At 40.6% G+C, this 16,518-nt stretch overlaps 1 protein-coding gene across 1 annotated transcript; it reads left to right on the top strand.

The window, feature by feature from the left end:
* The first annotated feature begins 2,488 nt into the window (after positions 1 to 2,488).
* On the top strand, positions 2,489 to 15,093 carry rasgrp2 (RAS guanyl releasing protein 2 (calcium and DAG-regulated)). Its single transcript, XM_035771748.2, has 17 exons — positions 2,489 to 2,655; positions 3,110 to 3,428; positions 3,626 to 3,728; positions 3,842 to 3,898; positions 6,326 to 6,457; positions 6,669 to 6,819; positions 6,992 to 7,165; positions 8,191 to 8,307; positions 8,451 to 8,732; positions 8,824 to 8,904; positions 9,013 to 9,111; positions 9,192 to 9,307; positions 9,427 to 9,568; positions 10,264 to 10,300; positions 10,687 to 10,845; positions 11,583 to 11,645; positions 11,859 to 15,093. The coding sequence occupies exons 2-16, from the start codon at positions 3,359 to 3,361 to the stop codon at positions 11,639 to 11,641; spliced, it is 1,779 nt and encodes a 592-aa protein (XP_035627641.1). The 5' UTR covers positions 2,489 to 2,655; positions 3,110 to 3,358; the 3' UTR covers positions 11,642 to 11,645; positions 11,859 to 15,093.
* Positions 15,094 to 16,518: the final 1,425 nt, after the last annotated feature.

The raw sequence follows: 16,518 nt of genomic DNA, 5'->3' as shown, positions 1-16,518 counted from the left end.
AGAGATGAGGGACCTTACAGATAATGGTATGTATGTGGGGTACAGAGATGAGGGACCTTACAGATAATGGTATGTGTGGATAATGTATGTGTGGGGTACAGAGATGAGGGACCTTACAGATAATGGTATGTGTTGGGTACAGAGATGAGGGACCTTACAGATAATTGTATGTGTGGGGAGATGAGATGAGGGACCTTACAGATAATTGTATGTGTGGGGTACAGAGATGAGGGACCTTACAGATAATGGTATGTGTGGGGAGATGAGATGAGGGACCTTACAGATAATTGTATGTGTGGGGTACAGAGATGAGGGACCTTACAGATAATTGTATGTGTGGGGAGATGAGATGAGGGACCTTACAGATAATTGTATGTGTGGGGTACAGAGATGAGGGACCTTACAGATAATTGTATGTGTGGGGAGATGAGATGAGGGACCTTACAGATAATTGTATGTGTGGGGTACAGAGATGAGGGACCTTACAGATAATGGTATGTGTGGGGTACAGAGATGAGGGACCTTACAGATAATGGTATGTGTGGAGATGAGGGACCTACAGAGATGAGGGACCTTACAGATAATAGTATGTGTGGGGAGATGAGATGAGGGACCTTACAGATAATTGTATGTGTGGGGAGATGAGATGAGGGACCTTACAGATAATTGTATGTGTGGGGTACAGAGATGAGGGACCTTACAGATAATTGTATGTGTGGGGAGATGAGATGAGGGACCTTACAGATAATTGTATGTGTGGGGTACAGAGATGAGGGACCTTACAGATAATGGTATGTGTGGGGTACAGAGATGAGGGACCTTACAGATAATGGTATGTGTGGGGTACAGAGATGAGGGACCTTACAGATAATAGTATGTGTGGGGTACAGAGATGAGGGACCTTACAGATAATGGTATGTGTGGGGTACAGAGATGAGGGACCTTACAGATAATGGTATGTGTGGGGTACAGAGATGAGGGACCTTACAGATAATAGTATGTGTGGGGTACAGAGATGAGGGACCTTACAGATAATGGTATGTGTTGGGTACAGAGATGAGGGACCTTACAGATAATGGTATGTGTGGGGTACAGAGATGAGGGACCTTACAGATAATGGTATGTGTGGGGTACAGAGATGAGGGACCTTACAGATAATAGTATGTGTGGGGTACAGAGATGAGGGACCTTACAGATAATGGTATGTGTGGGGTACAGAGATGAGGGACCTTACAGATAATGGTATGTGTGGGGTACAGAGATGAGGGACCTTACAGATAATGGTATGTGTTGGGTACAGAGATGAGGGACCTTACAGATAATGGTATGTGTGGGGTACAGAGATGAGGGACCTTACAGATAATGGTATGTGTTCGGTACAGAGATGAGGGACCTTACAGATAATGGTATGTGTGGGGTACAGAGATGAGGGACATTACAGATAATAGTATGTGTTGGGTACAGAGATGAGGGACCTTACAGATAATGGTATGTGTGGGGTACAGAGATGAGGGACCTTACAGATAATGAATGGTATGTGTGGGGTACAGAGATGAGGGACCTTACAGATAATGGTATGTGTTGGGTACAGAGATGAGGGACCTTACAGATAATGGTATGTGTGGGGTACAGAGATGAGGGACATTACAGATAATAGTATGTGTTGGGTACAGAGATGAGGGACCTTACAGATAATGGTATGTGTGGGGTACAGAGATGAGGGACATTACAGATAATAGTATGTGTGGGGAGATGAGATGAGGGACCTTACAGATAATGGTATGTGTGGGGAGATGAGATGAGGTAGTCATTCAAAAATCATGTTAAACTTATTATGTGACTTGTTAAATCCATTTTTACACCTGATCTTATTTAGGCTTTCAGTAACAAAGTAACAAACAATTCATCATACCTATTGACTCAAGACATTTCAGCTTCACATTTGGCCAGTGACAAAGAAAAATAACACAATTTCTTGGGGAATAAGTCAAGGGGTGTGAATACTTTCTGAAGGCACTGTATATGAAGTCAGGGATCTGCTACCTCAGAGCAAGTGTGTGTGTGTGTGTGTGTGTGTGTGTGTGTGTGTGTGTGTGTGTGTGTGTGTGTGTGTGTGTGTGTGTGTGTGTGTGTGTGTGTGTGTGTGTGTGTGTGTGTGTGTGTGTGTGTGTGTGTGCGTGCGTGTAGAGCAAGATAGACAGACATCTTTTAACTTTTTTTCTACAGTATATAATCCTCTGTCGTTGTGGATCATGTATTTGTTGCCTGGTGTGGCTTCTTTATGTATTTTAAATGGTCAAATCAAATATCATTTCCATTACAACATGTAAGTGCTTTGTTATTTCATCTGACTAAGTACCCTTAATAATGCTTTATTAAAATCACACCACCAACAGCACTGCCTTGAGTGTGAAAGTGCATTTAATTTAGAAGGACTGGTTGACACTTTGGGGCACGTTCTGTAAAGAGGAAATGTGACCGCACTAAAATGCACAGCAAAAAGGAAACTGAGAGCAAAAGGCAACTGAAGGGATATATAACTGTCACTTAGTTAGACAAACTGCTTTGAAGAAGCAATGAAGGGGTTCAGACACCTTTCGTAGTCTTGTGATTTTCCACATCTTATGACAATACTGCTCTGGTCAATTCAAGAGGGTAAGACCTTTTTTATTAGTATGATATAACATAGTTTGGTAGACTGGTAGTGGTGTCATTTCTTAATGACTCATGTACTGTATCTAATAAATTAGAAAATTATAAAATCAGTCAATGTTTTTAAACTCAATTTGCAAGTGCAAAACAGTGCAATCTCTAATTGTGTTTGAGATAACTGTTGACGTATTTGATATCTGGGAAAACAGCCAGCAACACACTGTCTGATGGGTAATCGTTTGGCTGGGATTATCTTTTCCTTTCATCATTAATAATCAGATAGATAGTGTATGTGGAGGGTGAATTAGTTTAGCCATATTGCAGGTTCTTGTGTCACAAAAAATGTTTTGTTTGTATTATCATCAGTAAGCAAACAATTGAATACTGAATTGCTAAAGGCCAACTCTCAACTGGGTTTTGGGGGTTTTCATGACTATACCAATGTTCTTGTTTTAAGGTGGGGCAGGAAGCACACAAACTAAAAGCTTTCATAAAGAGGAAGAGACTTTCTTGGTTTGTTGACTGGAGCAGGGTAGCTGCCTGCCTGAGGACTAACAGACTCATCAGAGGACTCTGTTGGAAGGTTGCCCAACAGAATAGAGAACACAGCCATTCTTCTAAATCCCAAACCTCATCACAGTCTCACTGTGTATGTGTCAACGGAGGAGAGAACAGAGAGGACTGTTGGAGAGAGATCCAGAGGAGGATGAAGTCTATCAAATTAGATCAGTCGGCTACAGTCGATGAGCTTACGGAGGCCTGCATCAAAGCATTTGGTCAGGATTACTCTCCCTTTGACTCTCTTCTGGTGTAGATAGTGGCAGACAGTACATGCTTAGATAACGTTTTCATTGTTGTTTGATTGTACAACTGCAGTAGTTGCCTATATATAAATTATTTACACAATATGTGGAAGCTTTTGCCTTGTACAGTGAAGCTCATCCATGTATCTCGGTATCTCCTCTGCTGGTAGATTATGAAGGCAGGCTGAATGATGAGTCTCTGGTCCGGATGTTTCTCATGATGCATCCATGGTACCTCTCCTCTACTGACCTGGCCAAGAAACTCTCCAGCAAGTATCCTTTCAGATGAATGACACACTACTGCTCTCTAGTGATGGGCCTAAGGTTTACTAGACCAGGTGTTTCAAATGCTTTTGGTGGAATTTTGTTCCTTAACCACACAACAGGTCGCTGGAGGAAAACTGTCTGCCTGAACTCAGGTCACAAATCTGCAATCTTATCAAGTGAGTGAATACAGCATAGAAAATCATGGAGCCACAGAGGAAGAACTACTATAGGTCTTAGTCGTGAGCTAGATTCTGTGCTTGTCTGTCAATATTAACACACTGTAGGTACAGTATATGATTTCCCTGTAAGCAATGTGGAGGCATATGATCTGTAGGTATATAAATGTACAGTGGCAAGAAAAAGCATGTGAACCCTTTGGAAATATCTGGATTTCTGCTTGAATTGGTCATACAATTTGATCTGATCTTGATCTAGGTCACAACAATAGAGAAACACAGTCTGCTTAAACTAATAACACAAACAATTATACGTTTTCATGTCTTTATTGAACACACCGTGTAAACATTCCCTCTGCAGGTTGGAAAAAGTATGTGAACCCTTGGATTTAATAACTGGTTGACCCTCTGACAGCAAAAACCTCAAGCAAACGTTTTCTATAGTTGCGGATCAGAACTGCATAACAGTCAGTAGGAATTTTGGACCATTCCTCTTTACAAAACTGTTTCAGTTCAGCAATATTCATGAGATGTCTGGTGTGAACTGCTCTCTTGAGGTCAGGCCACAGCATCTCAATCGGGTTGAGATCGGGACTCTGACTGGGCCACTCCAGAAGGAGTATTTTCTTCTGTGAAGCCATTCTGTTGTTGATTTGCTTCTGTGTTTTGTGTTGTTGTCCTGTTGCATCACCCAACTTCTGTTGAGCTTCAACTGGCGGACAGACAGCCTAACATTCTCCTGCAAAATGTCTTTATAAACTTGGGAATTCATTTTTCGGTCGATGGTAGCAAACTGTCCAGGCCCTGAGGCAGGAAAGCAGCCCCGAATCACGATGCTCCTTCCACCACACTTTACAGTTGAGATGAGGTTTTGATGTTGGTGTGCTTTGCCTTTTTTCTCCACACACATAGTGTTGTGTGTTCCTTCGAAACAACTCAATTGTAGTTTCATCTGTCCACAGAATATTTTGCCAGACACTCTAGGATTCTTCTTAACCTCATTGAGCATTCTTCGCTGTGCTCTTGCAGTCATCTTTGCAGGATGGCCACTCCTAGGGAGAGTAGCAACAGTGCTGAACTTTCTCCATTCATAGACAATTTGTCTTACCTGTGACTGATGAACATCAAGGCTTTTAGAGATACTTTTGTAACCCTTTTCAGCTTTATGCTAGTCAAAAAATCTTAATCTTAGGTCTTCTGAGATCTCTTTTGTTCGCGGCATGGTTCACATCAGGCCATGCTTCCGGTGAATAGCAAACTCAAATTTTGTGAGTGTTTTTTATAGGGCAAGGCAGCTCAAACCAACATCTCAAATCTTGTCTCATACTCCATACTAGCTGACTCCTGACGCCAATTAGCTTTTGGAGAAGTCATTAGCCTAGAGGTTCACATACTTTGTCCAACCTACACTGTGAATGCTTACATGATGTATTCATTATAGACAAGAAAAATACAATCATTTGTTTGTTATTAGTTTAAGGACACTATGTTTGTCCATCGTTGTGACTTAGATGAAGATCAGCTCAAATTTGATGACAATTTATCCAGAAATCCAGGTAATTCCAAAGGGTTCACATACCTTTTCTTGCCACTTTAGGTATATGATCTCCATGTAGACATATGATCTCCATTTAGGTATATGATCTCCATGTAGGTATATGATCTCCATGTAGGTATATGATCTCCATGTAGGTATATGATCTCCATTTAGTATATGATCTCCATGTAGACATATGATCTCCATGTAGACATATGATCTCCATTTAGGTATATGATCTCCATTTAGGTATATGATCTCCATGTAGACATATGATCTCCATGTAGACATATGATCTCCATTTAGGTATATGATCTCCATTTAGGTATATGATCTCCATGTAGACATATGATCTCCATGTAGACATATGATCTCCATTTAGGTATATGATCTCCATTTAGGTATATGATCTCCATGTAGATATGATCTCCATGTAGACATATGATCTCCATTTAGGTATATGATCTCCATGTAGGTATATGATCTCCATTTAGGTATATGATCTCCATTTAATATGATCTCCATGTAGATATATGATCTCCATGTAGACATATGATCTCCATTTAGGTATATGATCTCCATGTAGGTATATGATCTCCATTTAGGTATATGATCTCCATTTAGGTATATGATCTCCATGTAGATATATGATCTCCATGTAGACATATGATCTCCATTTAGGTATATGATCTCCATGTAGACATATGATCTCCATTTAGGTATATGATCTCCATGTAGGTATATGATCTCCATGTAGGTATATGATCTCCATGTAGGTATATGATCTCCATACTCTCTGGCTCCGAGACAGAAATGACAACACTAACTTCTCCTGTCCTACCCCTCTGTCCCTGTAAACCCCGCCTCTCCTCTCCATACTGCACCGTAAGGTACTGGATCAGCGAGTTCCCAGCAGAGTTTGACCTGAACCCAGAGCTGGCAGAGCAGATCAGAAGGCTGAAGGAGCAGCTGGCTCAGCAGGGAGAGGAGCACCAGAGCACACTCATCAACGTTGACAGTGTGTAAGTGCCTCCTGTCTTCAGCCAGGCAATCATACAAGCATTGTAGCAGCTAACCAGCCAGGCAGGCATAGTCTCCTCCACAGTGACACAGTGACAGCTTAGCATTCAATGATACAGTAGAACGGTTTTCAGAGTGCATGAGTGCATATATATTCGGCCACTCTCGCAGTACTTCTACTGATAGTTGAGCTTCCTTTCTTATTTTCCCTAGGCCGTCATATGAGTGGAGTAGGCAGGTGAGCCAACCAGCTCAGTCTGATTTCAAGAAGAGGAAGACGTCTCTCCTCTTTGATCACCTGGACTCATCTGAACTAGCAGAGCACCTCACCTACATGGAGTATAAGTCCTTCTGTAGGATACTGGTGAGTGGGTGGCCAGCAGGTGGCTCTGTTTGGCAGCTTCGTTCTGGGTCTCACTAAGGTGACTTTGGTTTTGGCTGAATTATGCAGTAGTTGTTGTATTTGTGCTTTAAGGAAGATAGACTGTGTGTTTGCATATTGGACATGGTTTTTAAAATTGTCCCTTGCCCTCCAGTTCCAGGACTACCACAGCTTTGTGATGCATGGCTGCACAGTGGATAACCCCATCCTGGAGCGCTTCATCACCCTCTTCAACAGCGTGTCTCAGTGGATCCAGCTGATGGTGCTCAGCAAGCCCACCGCCCCCCAGAGGGCTGCAGTCATCTCCCACTTTATTAGGGTCGCACAGGTCAGTCAATCAATTCCCAGTCCCAAGTCAATGAATCAACTCCCAGTCCCAGGTCAAGGAATCAACTCCCAGTCCCAGGTCAATGAATCAACTCCCAGTCCCAGGTCAATGAATCAACTCCCATCCCCAGGTCAATGAATCAACTCCCAGTCCCAGGTCAATGAATCACTCCCAGTCCCAGGTCAATGAATCAACTCCCAGGTCAGAAAAAGTCAACTCCCAAATCATAAAGAGTAAGCTCCCAGCTCAGAAAGAGTCAACTACCAGGTCAGAAAATAATCACCAACCTGGTCGAAGAGCATTTCATATTATTCTGTATGTACTGTATATCCAAGACATTCCATTTAATATGATGTTACATTTTGTATGGTATGTATTAATGTGTTAGAATATGCTAGGAATTTGAAATATTTAGGATATGTTACGAATTCCAATTTGTTGTGGCTAATGTTAGCTAGGTGGCTAATGTTAACATTAGCTAGCTGGCTAGCATTAGTTAGTTAGGCTAAGAGTTAAGGATAGGGGTTAGGGTTAAGGTTACAGGGTTAGGGGAAGGTTAGCTAAAGGCTTACGTTTAGAGTTAAGGTTAGGGGAAGGGTTAGCTAACATGCTGTGTAGTTGCAAAGGAGCTAAAAAGTAGTAAGTAGTTGAAAAGTTGTTTATTAGCTGAAATGCTAAAGTTAACTGTGTTCTGTTTCATGTAACCATATTAAACATGACATATCATACTAATTTGAGTGTTTCCCGGATGTACCTTTGCTATCTTACTATGAGATCAGGCTGAACAACCTGGTCAGAAAAAGTCAGCTACCAGGTCAGAAAGAGTCCAGTCCCAGTTAACTGAGTCATCTCCCAAGTCCGTGTGAATAATCCCTCCGATAAAGAGAAGTCCATTAGTGCCGCTGCTTCTCAGTGAATGGAATCCAAACTCCCTCTAGAAGTTGCTCTGTCTTGTGTTCCATGCTGTTTTTTGTTGGCTATGTTGGGGCTAAGATGGGTTATATTTTTGTATCTGGTCTCTGTAGAGGTTGTTACAGCTGCAGAACTTCAACACTCTGATGGCAGTGGTGGGGGGTCTCAGTAACAGCTCCATCTCACGCCTCAAAGACACACAGTCACACATCAGCAACGATGTGAGCAAGGTAAACAGTTTTGATCATAATTATTTTAGTTTAGAAGAGTGAAAACATTTGCATTTTGAATGTAGATTTACGTCAAAATGTGACCTATTATTTGGCTCTAGCTATGTGATGTCCAACATTATGTGATGTCCTTATTGCCTCAGGTGTTCAACAACCTGGTGGAGCTTGTGACATCCTGTGGGAACTATAGCCAGTACCGCCAGCGCTTCTCAGAGAGCACAGGCTTCCGTTTCCCCATACTGGGTGTGCACCTCAAGGACCTGATTGCTGTGCACGTAGCCCTGCCCGACTGGAGTGACCGGGAGAAGACGCAGGTCAACCTGGCCAAGACCCAACAGCTGTATGCCATCCTCCAGGAGCTTGCACTGATCCAGACCATGCCACCCAGCGTTGATGCCAACATGGACCTGCTCAACCTGCTCATGGTCTGGCCCTGTTGTCTGATATTGTACGACTTGGTAGATTTGTTTTACCTGTTGGCATTTGATTGAACAGTTTGTGTTTGGGTCCTTTCAGGTGTCTCTGGACCAGTATCACTCAGAGGAAGAGATCTATCAGCTGTCCCTGCAGAGGGAGCCCCGCACAGCCAGGCCATTGGTGAGTGTATGTCAGGGACACAGACATGGCCACGGACACAGACGCAGAGCTTGTATGTAATCTAGAGGAAATATTAATTATTGTCAAATATTTGCTTTGGTTTGCCAGTCTACCCCAAGCCCACCTATGATTGAAGAGTGGGCATCTTCAGTGAAGCCCAAAGCTGACCCCACCATCATCAGTAAACACATACAGAAGATGGTAGAGGTAGGCTATACAACATATTTGAAATATGAAATGTAATTATAAAAGATGGCAATGAGAACTTACAGTTGGGTCTTTTTCAGTCTGTGTTTAAGAATTTTGACACTGATGGAGATGGCTACGTCACTCAGGAGGAATTTGAGATCATTAGGACTAACTTCCCATACCTCTGCAAGTTTGACGACCTGGATAAGAATCAGTGAGTATGACAAGTCATAACTATTGATGGCCAACATTTCAACTATCTTTAGATCGACAAGTCACACAGAGCCTCTTGCTATTACTGTAATATCAACCTTTGACCCATCACCCTCTCAGGGACGGCAGAATCAGTCAGGAGGAGATGATCGACTACTTCACCAAGGCCAGCTCTTTACTGAACAGCAAGATGGGGTTCATCCACACATTTTCAGAGAAGACCTGCATGAAGCCTATGCTTTGCCATCACTGTAAAGGCATCGTAAGTACAATGAAGCCTATGTTTCAACTGTGTACAACATGTAAAAGCTATTAGAAACAAAATGTAAATAATCATAAGTAAATAAATATGAAACAATTAGGTATAAACCAATTATTATGAGGACCTGTATATACAAATTATGTTAAGGTACCCATATTATAGGAAGCACATATTGTGACCAGAATAGTGGATGTTTTTGAATACGGTATTTAGAGGACACCATTTTGGATGTGGAAAGATAATGGTTCTATTGGTGACATTGCTTAACAAAACAAAGAACTGACTTCCTGATCTCATTTCCTGATGGCTTCCACCCAAACACAACAGTTCTGTTTCCTTTTTTCAAGTCTTTCGTTCTGTCTCGCACTCACGTTTAGTCTGTTATTCTGAGGACACTTTCCTTTCATACTGTAGCCTATGGGCCCCACTTCAGGTCTGTTCTGCACGTATCATTTTGAACCAATCAAGATGTCAGCAGTTGACTCTTGTTGACTCCTGAGAAAGCTGAAGTGACAGTTACAAACAAGACTTCATTAACTGCTCACTGTTGACGACTAAGGCTTTGAAATTGAATGCATGTGAAATGTGGATAAAAAGATTATTCAGCAATCAGTTGAATTTACAAAGTCACCATTAACCTGTGTTTTTTTTCTAATGCTAAATGTGATGCTAAACAGATGTATTGTATTTTTCAGATGTGGGGATTTTACAAACAAAGATACAAGTGTAAAGGTACACAAATATAATGATCTCCGTCGGGTATTCTACACCTATCGCACCCCACGCACAAAGTTGTGTAATGTTGACCAACATTTTATTGCTTATTTGCTTATTTATATTTCAGGATTCAGTTCTTTAACAGCTACTCTTGCTCAATGAGACAGAGACTGATTAGTGTACACAGTAAGAAGTTAAGCAGCATTCACCTTACCTCAAGCAAAACCTTTCCAAGACCTTTCCAAGTCACATTGTGTAGTTAAACACGAAAGCCATATTACAATGCCTATAAGAAGCCAAGGTTAGATATATAACAATACAATAGCAATGCCAGTACCAATGCTGTCTGTTTTCAGATGTAAGAGGTTCAACTCCATACTTACCACTCTTCTCTATTCTAGCCTGTGGGGTGAGCTGCCACAAAGATTGTCGCAGCCGCCTTGCTGTGGAGTGCCGCAAACGAACACAGAGCACCTGTCACGAATACCATTCTCCCCAACACTCCCGTTCCTTCAGTTTGCCTGCTATAGCCCAGCCGTTACACACTGTACAACATACAGGTACAAGCTCACCGCCCAATTCAACTCTCTTTTCAGTAATGTTCAAATCTTTACCTGGATGTTTCAAACTTACTGTAGTCTTGAAGCACAAGGACTGGTACAGTACTTTTTACAGCTTTTTGCAATTAGGTATGGTATATTTTGTCAATTTAGTGCATATTATCTCATGTCAGTAGCTGGAACAAATGAGCATTGCTCCTGTCCAATCTACTTGAAACATTGTCATAGTAATAAAGATGAATGGCTCACTCTCACATTAATATATTCATATTCATAAGCCTATAAGCTTTTATACCATAGATCAGGGGTCTGCAATAGGTGGCCCATGGGCCAAAATCAGTCCACGAGTGACTCAAAGACTCAAATCCCCAGGAATTCAGTTCAATATTTGTTTAATTTAGGAAATATGTTCAAGTATTCCCACGAATACAAAAAGAGACATGATCATATCTCAATGTCATCAAGGTATGAACTTATTGTTATTTTTAAATGCTATCTCTTTTTGGGCTTAGTTGTGGTCAATTTACAGTGTACAAATTATTATAATTACGGTCCGTTCAGTGGCTGAATCTAGTTTTCTACCTGTAGACATCTTGGTTTAACCATGAACAGATACATAGTTACCATAGTTACACGTGTGTATTTTTTTTCAGTGCAAATGCTTTTGAACGCTGCTGTTCTCCAATATGGCTGATGTGGTGTCCTTAACACAGAGAGACTTTGTTCTCTCTCCCCAGTCATTACAGAGGAAGCTCCTGACTCCCCGGGGGATGAAGTGTTTGATGTCCACCTTTGAGGAGGTAAGAGGTGTAGGAGAATACTGGGTATATGTGTTGGAGTAATCCAAGTGCAAGAAATGATCCTGGTCAGAATTGGACCATTATGCTCTGTCTGCAAGTGTTTTGAAGTGGTCTCTAAGCATATCATATCTAAGCACATCCCGTTTAGGTTGCATTTCGATATCTTTCTTGAATTCATTTTGTTGTCTACTTACAAGTTCATTTTTATATCAGAATAAAGACCAACACTGAGGACAAAAACAACAATGGCTGCCCATGTTCCATGCAGCAACGGCACTCTGAAGATCTCAGTGTGATGGGAACGTTATGCTCCTGTTTGAAGATACAACGCATGTTAGGAACATTCCAATTTTCCAGTTTAAGGATTTTTAAAATTCATCCTTCATCTGATTGATTCATCCTTCATCTGATTGATTCATCCTTCATCTGATAGATTGATCCTTTTCTGATGGATTCATCCTTGATTCATCCTTGATTCATCCTTGATTCATCCTTGATTCATCCTTCAACATCATATTATTTGCTCACAGCGTTCACAGTACGTAAACCTCCAGTATATGCATATCCCTGTGTGGATTTGTATGTGGTTCATGACTGCAGAAGATTGCTTCTCCACTAGATGAGGCTGTTTGTGTGTGACAACACACACTCCACTGCCTTTTTACATTCCCTGTTTTTAGTGTTGCCCTGTTTGTGTGGTCTAGTTGAGTAGGAAAAATGTGGGAGTGGATTGTTAATGACAAGATCAATTGATGTTATTTCCTCAACTAGACAATCCTGTGGTACTATTTAAAAGACAGACATACTGTAATTATTTTAAAATATAAAATTATAAATATAGTAATATCATACTACAGAAACCACTCCACAGGTTTCTTCTACCTTTATACATATAGGCTTCAGTGACACTGTAAAATGGGAGAGCAGCACAAATACAGGCTACATTTTGAAATGTATTCAAAACTGATCAAAAATTATGAATGTGGTGAGATGTAAAAAAATATTGTGATTTATCCTAAATAAATGTTATGCAGTTATCAAATCTGAAACCCAGTTTAAATGCCTAATTTCCACTTTCAAAGGGATTCCAATTTAAAGCATTTTGTTTTAATGAACTTTTGTAGATACTGTGAAAATAAAAGATATGAATCATGTTGGAGGCAGGTAATCTGGTGGTACCCAAAAGGTAGCTGGTTCAAATCCCTGAAATTAATCGGTGAAAGCTCTTTCCATCTGCCCCTAAATGCTCCTGTAAGTCACTCTGGATAATAGCGTCTGCAAAATGAAGTAAATGTTTAAAACATTGTGCTGTCCTTATCTCAACCACTCATTTTGCAAACTCACAGCCTTCAGGTGTTGATGACTCCTGCCAACTTAAACTGTGGTAGGCTACCTGGGTCCAGCTGAGGATTTGTCACCATAGTAACTCCACACCGGGTATCCTGTGGGGTGTTACTGGTCTGTGACAACTGAAGCCATCTCACAATGGCTAGTCCTATTCCTATTGTGGTAACGTTCCCTATAGTGGAGAGTGGAGTTAGTTGAGCCAAAGGGTTAAGTTGAGCCACCCTTGTTTCTAGGAAACCATACTGTGATTATCCTCCTCATGTCCACTGTCACCTCATCTAAAGCTAGGCTTTAGTCTCAATAATCAGACATTGCAAACGGTTAATGATTTCTAAGAAACACATTTATTAATTGTAATTGTGTGGTTAGCGATGCTATTTTGATTGATGATCATCTGTGAAAGAGAGAAGAAACTTGTGTTAGTTTATTGACGTGTCCTATATAAACACGTCTATGAACTGAACATGTTGTATTGTGAATGTTAATTGATCATTGTGTCAGGTCTTCCTCCCATTGGCTGATGCATTGTGGGTATGTGTACTTAAATCATGTCGTTGTTTGTTGGCAAACTGATGGGTTTTGGTTGAAGATTGTGTCATGACGTTGCCCTCTTTGGATACAGCAATCCCCATCCCCCTCTCCCTGTCTCCTACACCCAGGCTGCTGTGGTCAGAGAGAGGTCATAAATTCCTGGAGGAGATTATCTCCTCATGGCCACAGTATAGAGAGAGAGTAGAGTTTTCATAGAAGAGATCGGTGAAGAATCCAGCTACGAACTGGTCTGTTTGGTACAATTTTGTGAAACTCATGGGAGACAATATGGCCACATTACCATAACGCTGTTTATATAAGAGCCTCAGATATGAGGTTTACATCTAATTGTTGTATTAGATGAATGAGTGAGGATGATACTGTTTGTAAAATTGTATATGAAGGAAACTCCAATTCCCTTTGGAGTTTAACTAAATCAGAGGACCGCCCATGAGCCCAGTTCGGACCTGGCGTCATGAGACAGCTTTTTCTGCTCTTCCGAATATAACCCCCATGTTTCCCTCAATTATGAGAGGACAAAGGTTGAGACCAGCTTACCTCGATAACGAGAGGGCCAAGTTTTGAGTAGATGGCTGAATCTTTTAACCATCCCAAGTGGTTAAACTCTTAGACTATCGATACCGACAGAATAAGAACAAGTCTTTGATATTAATTACTAGTCTGCAGCGAGGAATTCGGTATCATTGAACGCGAAGACAGACAACCGCTGAAACATCTATCCATAACGACATGAATGAATGTCACTCTGAACTATCCATTCTAACCACGACAGAGATGGCGGACAAACTCTCCAACAGAAACAAACTTTTCAAAGATCCCGATGACACCCTGAGCGTAAATATATATACTGATTGCAATTGTTCCCGAATGAGTGAACGTTCACGTGCAAAGGATTAGCATTTCAATTGTTATAATTATCAACTGTGTGTTGGCTTATCTCAGTCGACACCCAACTTCCCTTTTGTACACCAAGCCGCGATGCCGGTTTATCCCACTAGGGAAACTCCGTTATCATCTCCTTGTAACTATCTACTGTTTGTTTATGTATTTCTGTGAATTACTTAGTTAGTAAATAAATGATTTAAGACAATTGATGTATGGATGACTCATAGTGAAGACTGGGTTCGTGCAGATAACCAACAATTTACGACGTTTGGAAGGAGACTAACGTGAGGTAAAATAAAGAATAAGTTATTAATCAGAAGACTAATTGATCAGATATTAAAATATCTGAAAATGTATATTAGGAAAATTATAACTTTGTAATCTCAATATTTTCCTTGGTGCCCCTGACTTCCTAGTTAATTCCATTTGCCTGATTAGTTAATCACGAAATGCTAATTACGGAGAATCTTGGATAAAGATTAAAAGTCTTCAGTTAATGATAGTAAAGACACGACAAGTGCTATTCGTGTATATCCTTTTGTTGCCATGACCAATTTGTTTGTTTTGTAAATACTTGTACAGTTTTCGGTGGCTATTTATCTTCATTCATGTTTGCTAATAAAAGTTTGGATTTGATGAGTCAGATCCAGACACATACTTTGCTTTATTTGAGCGCATTGCAGAAGCTAGAGCTTGGTCAGATTTGGACATGACTATGTTGTTGCAATGTGTTCTTACAGGTAAAGTAGGTGAGGCTTTTGCAGCACTAAGTGTAGCTGACAGTAAAGTTTTTGCTAAAGTGAAATCAGCAGTTCTGAAGTTCTACGAGCTTGTGCCAGAGGCATATCGTCAACGTTTTCGTTACAGGAAAAAGTTATATTCACAAACCTATTCTGAGTTTGTTTGTGATTTGACTTCTAAATTTAATAGTTGGTGTACAGCTTCTGAAGTTAGTACTTTTGAGGGTCTGTCTAATTTGATTGTGTTAGAACAGTTCAAAACTTCTGTGTCTGACCAGGTTGCTACATACATGAATGAACATGAAGTTAAGTCTCCAAGTGATCCTTGTAGATGAGTACAGGCTAACACATAAAATCCATTTTGAGTCAAACAGTGACATGTACCATAAAAATAACTTTACTCCTAGGAATAGTAGGTCACCTTTTTTTTTTTGGAGCTTCTTTCCAAAGGCCTCAGCAAAGCATTTTCATTGTTAGCCTCACTGTTCCAATCCTACCACTGGATCAACCTCAAACATACACACAATTAAAAATTGGATAAAAGATCTAGGAAGAGCGTGGTCATTTCATGGAGTCTGAAGGAAGAAACCACTTGGAAAAAGTGGTAAGTTAGATCCAAAAATGGATTTTCACCAAGTCAAATGAATGTGTTCTGGTTTCCTGTTGCTTGTATCTAAACCAAATTATATCATTGTAATATTGTTCTATACATCAGTTGGTCTCTAAGCTTCAATATTAGGTCCTAAACCTAGCATTAAAGTGCGTCCTTATAGCTTTGTGGGATAATATCGTAAAAATGTTTGCCTTGGGGTAAATTGAGGCAAATGGCAAATGTTAGTGTTTTCCTCTCAGGCATAATGCAAGGCATTACCACTTGGATATGAGGTAACAGGGCTTGGCCTATGTTAAGTGTTTTAAAAAGTACTAAGTGTTTTTTTATAGGTGTTCTGTCTGTGTTTAAAAGATGCTTAAAATGATTAAAGACAAAGAAAGGGATTGTGTTTGTGAAATAAAGACATGTTTTTAAAAAGGTAGTGGTAATATTTTATTCAGTGCAGAGCTTTGGAGCTGGCTTAACTTACCCTGTCCCGTGGCTCAACTTACCCCTTTATTTCCCTTGACGGAGTGATGCTGAATGTGGAAAAATAGGCCACAACTTTCCCTCCCACTCTCCCCTACTGAAACAAGGTTAATACTGAGGGAGATTTCCAACCCATATGACCTTGTCACACTGCATTAACAGTTTTGTGGAACAGATGGAGGGAGCTGGACTGTAGTGGCTCCGAGGCCAGTTATCATGTGTGTAGCATCTACATGCATGAAGACCAGAGTATGTTGCATGTGAAATA

Source organism: Oncorhynchus keta, chromosome 6, assembly GCF_023373465.1.
Source record: "Oncorhynchus keta strain PuntledgeMale-10-30-2019 chromosome 6, Oket_V2, whole genome shotgun sequence".
Taxonomy (NCBI): Eukaryota; Metazoa; Chordata; class Actinopteri; order Salmoniformes; family Salmonidae; genus Oncorhynchus; species Oncorhynchus keta.
Note: the sequence above shows the minus strand (reverse complement) of the source record. Positions and strands in the feature narration are given on the sequence as shown.